At 33.9% G+C, this 13,162-nt stretch overlaps 1 protein-coding gene across 4 annotated transcripts in view; it reads right to left on the bottom strand.

Annotated features, from left to right (window-relative positions):
* Nucleotides 1-13,162, bottom strand: part of FMN1 (formin 1) — a 182,755-nt gene that overhangs the window by 19,843 nt on the left and 149,750 nt on the right. For all 4 annotated transcript variants that reach the window (XM_054067736.1, XM_054067737.1, XM_054067735.1 and 1 more), the window contains one exon: nt 1,163-1,214. In XM_054067736.1, coding sequence (XP_053923711.1) covers nt 1,163-1,214 — 52 coding nt within the window. The remainder of the gene's footprint in view (nt 1-1,162; nt 1,215-13,162) is intronic.

Below are 13,162 nucleotides of genomic sequence, written 5' to 3'. Positions count from 1 at the left end.
CAGTCCATGAAGATCTTACTCTCCCTTCCCCCCAGTAGCACTGTTTTGCTTTCACCTAGTTTAATCTAGCTTCCTGGGCTGCTTCCTGATGTTCAAAAGTAACATCTTCTTAGCCATAATTTTAAAAACTGAATGTTTAGTTAGTAATTGAAAAACCCAAACTCCGTATCCTTAAGTCAACTGCAAACTAAGTGTACCTCCATACCCTGGAGAGTCTGCTCTGCTCCAGAAAGGCTACAAAGCAGGTAGAACGTGAAAGAGCCCGTGCCACAAAACCTAGGTTTGAAGCTAGGTAGAAAGGAAACAAGCCAGTCAGCCACACTCATCAAATGAAATTAAGAGATTAAGTCCCAGCTGATGTTAGCCAATAGTTCAGCCAATTTAGGCACCTTTTGCTGAGAATGCGGACAGTTCACCTAAGACTTTAATTGCATTTGGGGCATGTGTCTCTCTCTTTTCCTGACTGTCTATGAAGATGGAACTAGGTGCCTCAGGTGGAGTGACTCTGCTCAAAAAAGTAACGGAAGAAAACAAATTACCACAGATCACCTTTAGTGACCATGAAGAAAAAATATTGTCAAGAAGTTAAAAAATAATTTACCCCAGTCAATTTGTAGCAATTCTATAGCTAACACAATCAAGGTTAAAAGCAGATCGTTCACTCTCATGAAATCATTATTTGCTAAACAAAATTTATTAGAAATACTAACATTAAGTATTTCACTGTTGATCTACAAATCAATTTATCTCACTTCATACCCTATTTTGCCTCCTATGGCCTAAGTAAGACACAGATATTCAGGCAATAAAAACATCAGGATTTCACTGATTTCTTAATATACTGCATTCAAGAGCCTAAGTGCTGAAAAGACTCGGTGACAATGAAATAAATTTTTACTACATTAAGTAGTTAATCAGTTATCACAATATTCTGTAAAACTCTGATTCAGTTCAATGCTGACACTAATTAAAACCTCAAACACAGTACACTGTTTGGCTAAAAACTCAACTGAAATTCTTCCTGGAAGACAACATGAAAATTTTCCAGAAAGCGTATCACTTTTTTGAAGTACAGATCCTTTTTCCTATTTAATGTAATACCTAATATCAATAACATCTTTGACCAAAATAAACTGTTAGAAAACACTTGTAAAAACCTTACCATTTTTGTGCATTTTCCAAACTGCTCTCTTCTTTATTACGTTCTTCTTTAGCTGCCAATGGAAAACATTTCAAAGATATAAATTACCGCCTTAGTGTTGTAGAGATCCCACAGATTAAACATCTCACAGATTCAAAATTGGATAGGTTATATATTACATACAGTAAGAGTGATAAAGATTTGCTAATTTTCAATTTTTGTTTATTTCTTATACTTAAACAAATGCTTCTAAAGTACCAACAAAGTGTATTGGATTTGAAAAGTCATTTAAAATCCATAGTGTAATAAAGTGTTGGACATTAATCTGAAGAAAAAGCAAATAATTAAACTTAACTTTCAGATTTAAGTTTAACATTAAGTTGTGCATGTTTCTTTATTGCTGCAGACCAGAACTTACAAATTTAAACCTGTTTTTGCAGCACAAATAATTGGAAGTTCAAATGGAATTGAACAGGTACCAAACACAGTTAACACCAACTGTTCCATATAGCTATCACATTTTGTTCAGGAAGCTGGAAAGTGAAAACACATGTACCAAGTTTTAAATGTATGGTATGTACATGATTTTTTTGAAAAAGCAGCCAAGAGTTTGAAATATGGTTAATCAATCTGAGCCTCTCTGTTACAGAATGCTCACACGAACTACTTAAAAGGATTTGATTTTCAAAGGATGGGCATTTTCTACTTTTGAGAGTGTTTCCTGAGCTGGATACTCAAGAAAAAGCACTATTTTTTTCCAGAAAATGTCGATCAGTTCTTCCTGGTACAGTGGAGCAACTTTAGCTGTAGCAGAATACGACATATTTAAATCAATAAAAAGAAAAGTTCTTCCTATTCCACAAAAGAATAACCCTGTAAATGCAAATGTTAATATAAACAGAATTCAGACACTTTATACAAAGATAAAGAACCGTATCTTTTTGGTGCTCAGTCTGTACAAGAGCCTTGGCTAGTTGAAATAAAGTTACAAACGAGTTCACAGACAAGGCCACCGAGAAGGTGATCCTGAATGATTCCATTTCAGCGTAAGGCTGAGTACACAGAAGTTTGTATTAAGGCAGTTAAAAAAATTAAAAAACTGGATGACATTTGCTGTTAACAAAATAAATTTATTTCAACTCATATGTTTACCTGTATTAGGCAAGTGTGTTGGAAATATATATTCAGATTATTACAGTATAGCAAAAGCCAGAAACAATGTTGTGTGCCCTTCGCAAGGAAAACAGTTCTATACTGTTAAATTCTACACCTCAAATCTTGGTGGCAAGACAGCTGCAACTGAAATCGATAGAGCAGCTCTGACTTATTGCATTCATCTCAGGCTCCTGAGAAATTCAGCTAAAGTCTAATATACTTAATTAATTATTCACAGCTCTTTTATATCATTGGAAGCAGAAAATGTAGGTCAGAACTGATGGTTCATCATGGTACAAAATTAACTACATATAGAGAAACAAAGATGGCTGAAAGCTGAACAGTATATAAAATTGTATGCTTTATGATGACATTAATAACTTCTTTCTGGTTGTTAAGGAGATGAAAAATCGTTAAGTAAGGCAAATTTTCCAACATAGCTACATTCATAGCTACAACAGAAACTGAATATCCTCAGGTCCCTGCGCATGAACATGGGTGCATTTTTAATACTTTCTGAATCTGACTGGATACATTTTCTGGACTCTGACCTTAAATATATGAATGCATAAAAGGATAATTTGCACAAGTCTACTGATTCTAGTTTTACCCATTACAGTTTTTTTATTTTTTTCAGTATCTTACTATTTTCAGAATTTAAAGATCTAATGCATAGTTTTTCATAACTTTGCTAAGCACTCTGGAGCAATGACAATCTCCAAAATTATGGGAACACTCAGACAACTAGTACTTAGGATTGAGACATCAGAAATCTTAAGTTTTACATTCCAAGGCTGAGTGCATGTCTTTCAAAAATGTATGCTTCCTGAACTTTTAGAGACCAGTAAATTATAGGTTTATTGTCTGAGGGAAAAATTCATCCTAAAATAGGTATTTGATTTTTTTTCCCCAAGGAAGGAAATAGGTCTTTTCTGACTCACATCTTCCAACCAACCGCAGTTAAGATTAAGACAGAATCTAGGATAAGACACAGATACACACACCCCTCTTCAAGCCCCCCAAACCAACCAACGACCCCCCTCCTACCTCCAAAACAAAACATGAAAACCCAAAACAAAATCCCTAATGACATTCCTCACTGAACTTTATAAAGCCTGGACAAAACCTGTCAAAACAGTGGCAAAACAAAAATGCAGTGATGTTTTCTAGGCTCACCATAACACTTCCTTATTAGTCAAGACTAAAACCTCCTAAGTAGTCATACTGAAAGGCAGTCAAATGATGAAAGCCCTTCTAGAAACATATCAGCATATTAATCAAGGGTTGAGGAAGAAAAGTAAATCCCTAGAGAGGTTCAGTTGGATTATCTTTTTCCAAAGTGCCAAATGTCACATTCTACGACATCACCCAGTAAGGAGAAAAAGCAACAGGAGACCTTATTTTCTTGGTCTTTTTAAAGCGTGAAGACATACCACCATTTGATAACAGAGATCCAGACTTGTTAGAGATTATCCATTAGTGATGTACTTGGGTATCAGAAGCTGAACTTGGAAGTCATTAAAGCTAGAAGTATATCATATATATTTTCCATCCTCAAATACAATTTTAATACATGGGAAAGATTTTAATAACCCTGTTTAATCAGGAACTGTGTAGAGCGGAAGAAAAAGCTCAAAGGTGGCCTTCTAGGTGGGTAAAAAGACTAGAGGTAAAAAGAAATATAGATGTTCTCTGTTTTTGTACAAAATTCTAGAGACATTTAAACTCCTAGACACAATAGTTGTATGAAGAACAGCAGGATCAGCAACAGGATGAATTTAGCCTTCTTTGGTTTTAGTGTTAATAGATCTGTTACCAGTGAAACTTTCTGAATAGACTTAATTTTTAAGAAATTTACTCAAGACTTACTGGACTACAAGTAATAATACGGAAAGCAAAGTTTTCACGTGGGTGCAGTTGCTAGTACGTGGCAGTTCTTCGAGCTGCAAAGGATTATCACGAGCAATCTAATGAAAGTGTGCTTTCCTTAGGACGGTTACTTTAGAGTCATGGTGGGTTGAACTTTGCTGGTAGCTATGTACCACACAGCCACTCACTCACTTACCTCTGTTCCCCCACAGTAGGATCAGGGAGAGAATAGGAAGAGCAAGAGGAAGGAAAACTTACAGGTTCAGACCGAGATAGTTCAATAAGTGAAGAAAAGGGGAATTAAAAAAGACAAGTGACACAAGGGCAATCACTCACCACCTCCTACAAGCAGACTGATGCCCAGCCCTTTCTGAAGCAATGACTACCTCTGCCAATATCCTTTCCTCTCCTTTTTTTTTTTATTGCTGAGCATGACATTACATGCATGGAACATCCCTTTGGTCAGTTTGAGTCAGCTATTCCAACTCTTGCCCACCTCTGACCTACTTTCTGGGGTAACAGAGTGAGAGAAAGAGAAAGCCTTGACAACGTGCAAGCGCTGTTCAGCAATAGCCAAAACACTCCCTTGTTATCAACACTGTTTTAGCCACATATCCAAAACACATCCGCACACTGGCTGCTATGAAAAATATTAACTCCATCCCAGCCAGAGCCAGTACAACAGCACATCGCTATATAGAAAAATCAGATTGAGATCAATTGGATCATTTGGACAATTTTAATGCATAAAAACCAATTCTATATTTATTTTTATTATAGGCAAGCTGTCCAGCCACTTGACTTGTCACGCTAAACAATCTATAATGCAGTATGAGGTTTTATTGTTTAGCTAACGACAGCAAAGCCAACCACACGTAGCTGACAATTTATACAAAGTGGTCATAAATATCATCACTTGTTTAATCTTTTTATTATTAGTGTTATCTTACTGTCTAGAAAAACATAGCATCCTGCATAAAAAGGCCATGAATAGAACACATTGCAAATGTTATAAATGAACAATTTGTATACTATAAGATGTGAAAACATATTTCATCACATGACACTGCCAGAACCTGCTTTCTTGAAATGTGAATTTTTAAGAGAATTTAATTTAATTTTTAACAGAAATCAAGCTAACAGAATCCTTTAAACAAATTAACAAATGTCAAGTGCAAATAAACAGGTGTTTATGAAAATGCACATATATATGCAAGAGGATACAAAATCAGAAAATGGATCATCGCCATTTCCTTTGCATTTTTCATCATCAAACTGGAATTTACTGTATTTTGAAAACATGGCTGGATTAACAAGAATAAGTATGGTCCCGAGTATGGAAATTGGGATTTTGCAGTTGTTAAAAACACGGAAATTTAATTTCTAATTTAGTATCGTCTGTTACTGGGAGGAAGTTCATACAGACTGTATCCAATTTTAGGACTGTTTTATTTATTGAAAACACATCCTATTACAAAGTATATAGAAACAGAGGGTATAAAAGTTCTCAGAAATTAGGTAATCCCAGTAAAAATTAATTGTGTAATTTCAGACACTTGTAATTTTCATACTAATTAATTGGATAGGCTTTCTCAATAAAATTCAAGTTTTTAAAAAATTTTGAAATTTCAGAAATTCTAGAGGAAGCGTGTATTCTGTTCAAGGAAGAGGTATATTCAGGAAAAATAGATCTATCTAGAGCTGTGCATAAAACCTGATTTTTTATTTGCTATTTCTACATTATTATATTGAGTTACTTTTAATATAACTGCCTTTTCAGAAATAATGTTACTTTTTAGTTATTTCTATACACGAGAATTCTTATTACTTAAGAATTGACTTAGTATATAAGCACAGCAAACAGAAGAGAACACAAAATGTGAATTTTCCACTGTATTTATGTTCTTCATTTAATTTCAGATTTGAAAAATATATATTTAACATGACTGTAAATTATTTCACAGGGCTGCAGCCCACCATTCCTGTGCAGGAGCTTTTTTGTCTTGTGAAAATTTTCTATTTCAGAAATAATAAAAAGAAAATAATATGTAATATTGAAGTGTTCTACATAGATTCCTAGCAACTGATTTTTGTAATACGTATCTCTTGATTAACTTTAGTTAGTTAGTTACTAACTTCTAACTGGTAGGCTTTATGAACTCACAGAATTCAACAGACAGCTTGGAAATTACATGTAAATATTTCATTGTATGTCTGATGCAGCTTTCTATTCCAGTATATTAGAATGAAAAATTCCCAAAATAAACCATCCCACGTCTATCAAGAGATTGATCTGTCTTCCATGGTATCAAATAAGCAAGAAGGTCTGGAAGCAATGGAATCAATGAAACTTGGCCTATCGTGGATCTGTATTTAGAGTTAGTTCCCAGAGGGATTCATTAATATTTAATTAAAGGGCTGAGTTCATGATACAGCCCTTCTCTCCCTAGAAGGCTAATACGGTCACTCTTGTCTATTTAGCCACATATTTTTATTGAGATTTTTGGAGCTTAATATCTCTAACTCTGTCAAATGTGGTCAAAATTGGCAATGCATTAAAAATTACTGGCAAGGAACAGTGGGCACAGTCATGACATAAACCTTGTTTCCTTTACCTCTTCTCTTAATTAGAAAATGTCCCTTTTTTAACACAGAATTTGGCTATGCAATTTTTTTTTAGATGGTTTAAATACCGGTATAGACATCTTAAGTCCTTTCAAACAACCTTCAGAACACTTGCTGCCATGAGGTCTTAATCATGCTTCTCTGAAACAGTCCTTATAAGATTATTTTCCTTTGCAATGGTATAAATATTGTTTTTAACTAAGAAATCCACATCCAATGATGATAATGTACAAATATTACTATCCTAAAAAGAGTCTCCATGCAGTCTTGGGAACGTGCTTTACAAACAAGTTTCCCCACATGTAATCAGGACTATTAGTCACCAACTTGTATGTTAGGTACTGGGCAGGGACTAATGAATTAACATTTACTATTCAGACGTTGTTAAACATTAAAAGGTTCAGTATTTTTAATGTTGCAAACTCATAACAAATTGTAGACATTTGTACACACACAGAGGCACACAAGACCAGAAGAACACACTCGAGCAACACATTCAAGGAAGTGTTTATTATCATAGGTAATAAAATTATGTTTTCTTTTAAAAGTGATAATGCTGAGTACAAATGTGCCAGGAAAACTGTTGAAGGTAATTTCACCGGAACATTAGAACTAACTATGAAGAAAAAAAATTTATATTTATTTTCATGAAGTCTTATAATTCTTAAAATGTACGTTGCTGAGTATGGTGTTTCTATTGCATTCTATGACATTAGATGATTAGATTTTTAAATCAAAGCTATTTTTTCAGTTAGTTTCTACATTAAAAAAAAATCATTAAAATTAGAACTAAGATTAGTCCTTCATGCGTGCCAGAGTTATCTTTGAGATGACTACGTATATCTAAACAGTTTATGGAACTGAAAAATTAGGTCTAATCCTTTCAAACAGAACAAGGTTAAATCTAATCTGTTCTGTGTTCGGGAAAACTAACGATCCAGATTATCTGTAACTACAATCTCTTGTAAGCACAAGTAAAAACTTTAAGGATCAGCACATTTCTATACCAGGGACAATACTTATAAATAGTTGAATAATTATTAAAACCAATAAGAAGCAGGAGGTCTTCTCAAAAACAAAAGAAGGACATATAAAAAGTTAATTCAATGGTGAGCCAACAGCTAATCTGGTGGGTAAAGAACGCATAATTATACAAATACAATTCATTTCTGAAAAGCTTGTGAAATTTATGGTCTGAAAACTTTTAGGATAGAAAAGCCATCGCATTACCTTCTCCTGTAGAATGATAACAATGATTTTATGAAGCTAAAGTAATTTCTGCTGATGTACAGCAATACGTTATGTGTAGTGGCCCCACATGTTTGAACACACTAGGACATGCTCTTCGAGGTGATCCAAAGGATGGGGGTGAGGGGTTAAAAGCTGCTGCTTTGTTTTCCGTACATTTTCCCCTCATTAGGATACCCTCCTCCTGCAAAGTAAGCCACTTCTGGTGGTCGGGAGCAAAGTCTCATTGTAAATGCACAGCAGGATAGTGGCAAAGCTGAGATTAATTCTCCATAGATTTATATAGACCTTTCTCGCTGTTGAGTGCTTGTACTGTTTCAAAGGTGCGTATGTTGCCTTTTTTTATTGCTGGTTACTGACTTTATTCCAGCATATGGTGGTTGGCGCCATGACACAAAGTGAACATTTTATACTAGAATTAAAGTGGATATTTGACAGTTTCTGTCAGAAAGTTCAGAGCAAATAATTTGTGAGACAAGATTTATTGCATATTTTATATGGGACACATCTGTTTCTTCGCTACATTTTTGTTTAAATAAAAAAAAAGCAATGAAGGTTCTATAAGAAACAAAGACAGTCAATAAAAAGCACGAACAGAAAAACATTATTGAGAATGAATTTAATCATTCTGACCTTCTAAAAATGTGCTGCTTGGAAGTTTGACAGTCACCTTCCCCTTTTTGTTCAGTCGTACAGACAGGAGGGGGGAGGAGAATTCCAAGCCCAAAGTGATTCTTAAATACACTGCTACAAATATCGAAGGGTAAATCAAACAAAAATGAAAATAAAATGATAGCTTAATAGCGATACCAGATATTCACCTTTCAAAGTAAGGTGAAATATTAAGGTAGGTTTTATTTATTTTTTTTTCAGCATCAATAGCTGCATTTTAGTGAAATGTGCCAAATGAAAACTTCTTGTTTTGAAAATTTCTTACAAAACTAGAAATCAGATATAACAGGGGATACAGCAAACTTTTCCACATTTATCTATTAACATCACTGAGCCTGACACAGTTTGGCCTCAAAAGTTCAGTGTTTTAGTCTTTATTGTGCCTGAATCAAAATTGATTTTGGAGAACACCTAGCAGGATCTTGTTTAATTAAAAAAACCCTAAGACTCTGAATTTTTAACCAACAACCTTCCTGTTTATAAAGATTCATATTTAGTATGAAACCCTAAGAATTAGCTTAAGAAATATTAGATTTAAATATGTGGAATTAAAGAAGAAACAAGTATAAAATAAAGGAATTATATTGCACAAAAATCATGTCTATGAAACAGCATGTGTTTCTTATTTAACTTCTACTTAAAGAACACATCAATAGAAAAATCATGTCTGTTGCAGTACATACCTTATACACAAATGGCTATGATCAATTGTTAAAAATAGATATAACATAGGCTCAATAACTTCCCAAACAAAAAATGTAGTAATTTCCTCTACAAAATCACAAATATTTGCCAAATGATTTCACGCTACTAATGTATTTAATTCTTCTTTTTTAACTTGAAATTCTTCTAGAGCTTAGATTTACGCAGGAAAATTTATCTAGCTACTCGATTGCAAAGCTTGTAATTAGGAACAAAATGAAAAAAAAAAGAGAAAAACTTGGACCTACAATATTTCTCCTTCTATCTGATCTATTTTGGTTTTCACAGCTTACTTATTTGCTGTTATACTCTACACTGGGACTGCCCAGATTCCACATCCTCACCCAGAAGATGCAAAAATTTTTACATATTCATGTTCATCCTCATGTAAGAGAAAAGAAGAGAATATGACCACTACATAACAGGACAGGGAGCGTGAGTGCAGCAGTTAAGCCCATGACCGCATGATACCATGTTCAGTTCCAGAGATGGTAATATTTTGTGGAGGGAATTTTCAAGGCATCCTCATGATGAAAGACTTTACACAAAAGATTTTTTGGAAATAGTTATATCTTAAAATACAGTAGCTGAAAAGAAGTTCTTCAACAAATATTTTTAGACACCTTCAAAAGAGCTAACTTGGGACAAAGTTTAGATAGATACTAAAAAATCCCAACGCTCAAAATTCTGGATTGATTTACATGCCATGGAAGAAGTACAGGTCCAATCAATTTCATACACGTCTTAGAGTAATAAAACTAAGTAAAAGAAGAGAAATAAAACTACTGAAATAAAACACCTCTGTGAAAGTGTTCACAAAGCAGCACCGTAAGGGCTCATTGCAGGAGAAGCATACATTTTCAAACATCTTGCCCCGGCATCTGAAATATTTAGACATAAAGATATCACAGAAGAAGTTGCGGGAGAGGCTGAAGTGACATGAAATCGGACTTTTCTTGCATTTAGAAGGTCTGCCTCTTACTCCAGCTGTAATCTTACAGCACTGTATAATCCATATGCTTTTGCTCTGTTTTTTAATCATGTTCAAAAGCACTAAAATATGATATTAATGTGTTCGCACAGATACAAAACATAATTGAGAAAAATGTTGAACGTGCCAAAATTACAAAAATCTACAGAGAAATTCTACATAAATGCATATCAGATTAAGAATGTGATTGTCAAAATCAGTCTGTATTATGGTAGCAGTGAAAGGCATTTCCAAACTTAATCCAAAAATTACAGACCAAAATTAGAGTACAGGGGACAAACATAAGGTGAGAATGTCTAACGCGGTAGTAAGTATTGCAGTCTTTTGAGATCAAGTGTTTTTGGGCCTTCCATTATTTAAATCAAAGTGCATTAATCTCTCCAATCCAATCCTTTCCAATGCTTGACTCTGCTCTTTCTTTGCAGTAATTTCTTCCATCTATGTAAGCACTAGCTCACAGAATATATAATCTAAAGTAATTAATCAGTAAGCATCTTTATTTCCTTCCAAAGAAAGCTTTGACAAGGATTTAAATTCTATTAGTTCATTGACTTTGAATATCAGCACACATAGGGTAAGACAAGGATGTAAACAGAGCAAATCCAGATAAACTGCATACTAGTGAAGTTGAGTGCAGTATAGAGAATAATGACAACACAAAATAAGTAAAGGAATAGAAAATTATGCAGGAAATTAATGAGAATATAGTAAAGAAGAAGAAAGCAGCTAGACTAAAAGAATAGCCTAATAGGATCCACGTGAAGAACCAACATATATAACCTATGGTCCAGTTTACCCATAAGCTTATGGTACAGGCACTGGACGGAATCCAGTGGAATTGAACAGAAAATAAGATTTTTGATAAGAATTTAAAGAGAATGTTAGATTCCAGACAGCTGATGGTGGTTATACTAAACATATCAGTAATTGTAGGTATAGCTTTTATAAGTATCATATACATCATCATTTTTTGTATTAAATCAAGGATATCAACACTAATATTCATTATGTCCCTCAGTTGCTATTAATGGGAAAGCCTTCTCTACCATGAAATGCCAGTGACTTTGCAGCAGAGATAATAATTCAGCATAACATAATCAAATTGAAAAGAAGCTGGAAGGAACTGTTGTCTCTGAGACTCTTTCCCTTTTTTCTAATAGAGGATGACATTGCATTTTTAATTACAAGTCCTTCTAAATTACATTCATATTACACAATCTAATGGAGTGTAACCCTCCAATAAGTTATAGTAAATCATGATATAATGGAACTGATTATAGCAATTTGATGCGTATTGGTCTCAAAAATAATCAACTGAAAGTTTCCTGAAAAGTCATAATTTTAAAAAACATCAGTTTTCAGGACTTTGATGCTGCTAATTCTTCTGGTAGTGTAGGAGGAAACATTCATTTCAGAGCAAATTCTTGTTCTTTGAATCAACTCACTGTCAATATTGCATTTGTTAAAGGCATATGGATGCAATCACATTCCAGGACACCTTATTTGGTGTCTTATGGACTGAGGCTATTTAACTATACAATCTTAAGAGTACCGCAGCAACAAGGTTCTGTGCCTTGCAGTCTCATGCCAATTTATGTAAATCACTCTTTCATCTGTTTAAATACAACGATCTTTGAGCGATGAAAACAGTTATGACTGTCACAAACAGTTTGAAAGATTAAAGTAATTCTGCTGCTGGCATATAAAACAGCATTCCATATCTAAACACAAACTTTGCCTGGTCTGTAATGTCATTGCTGGGAAGGATAAAAAGTTTTAAGCAAATATTATCACTGCAAGGAAGTATGACATATTTTTCATGTTTGACACTGGACATAAATATCCTCCCACACTGTTTAATGTGATAACTGCATATGTGTGACAGAGATAATAAAACATCTCAGTGAAAACAAATTAAGGGGAAAAAAGAGTTACGATAAGAAGAACAGAAAATAAAGCTTTGAAGTTAAAAGTCTTCATATTTGTACAGTTTATTCACAAAAGGAAGAATCAGTATTTGATATGCAGACTGGATAGTTGCAGAATCTGCAAGAGAGTCTGAAGTCTTGCAGAACTGATTATAGACATGTTTTTTGGTGGACAGAATCAACTTCATAGTGGCAGGTAACAGAAAATCATGACAACTCTAAGACTCCTGTAAGTGCTTTTGCTCTTCCATTGTTTACACATCATATTTTAAAAGGCAGTTGTTACTGAAATTCAGTGCCCTTAAAATTTCTTATTGATTTTCTTGCTTCACTTATTTAGCATTAAAATGGTCCAGAGCTTTAAAAATAAAATTGAACACAAGTACCAAAATCAGATATGTAGATTAAGGTAGAGAAGTACAATACTAGTGGGAAGATAAGTATGTATTGTTTTTGTTAATGTTCTTGGGGAGAAAAGCTATAATTTTTTAGAAAAAATTTTTCAGAGAAGCAAGGATTTTAAATATTTCTCAGAGATTTCTGATATTTTGGGAAGTCATTACAGGCAAGCTCTACCAAACCTATGAATAAGTACTTATAATCTCCATATCTGTTTTAGAAACAATATAATTCTGTCAGACTATTACAGGAAATAAATGTCAGTGTAAATTTCTTCATCTTTGACTGTATTAAAATTTATAAAAGTATATACTGTTGACAAGAAGAGAGAGAAATAATAAATATTATTGCATCGTGAAAATGGTATTGATAACAGTATATGGAGCATTCGACTTCTGGTTCACTACCAACTGATGTTAGCAACATGCTTTT

Source organism: Cuculus canorus, chromosome 5, assembly GCF_017976375.1.
Source record: "Cuculus canorus isolate bCucCan1 chromosome 5, bCucCan1.pri, whole genome shotgun sequence".
Taxonomy (NCBI): domain Eukaryota; kingdom Metazoa; phylum Chordata; class Aves; order Cuculiformes; family Cuculidae; genus Cuculus; species Cuculus canorus.
The sequence above is the reverse complement of the archived record's forward strand: the minus strand, read 5'-3'. Positions and strand labels throughout refer to the sequence as shown.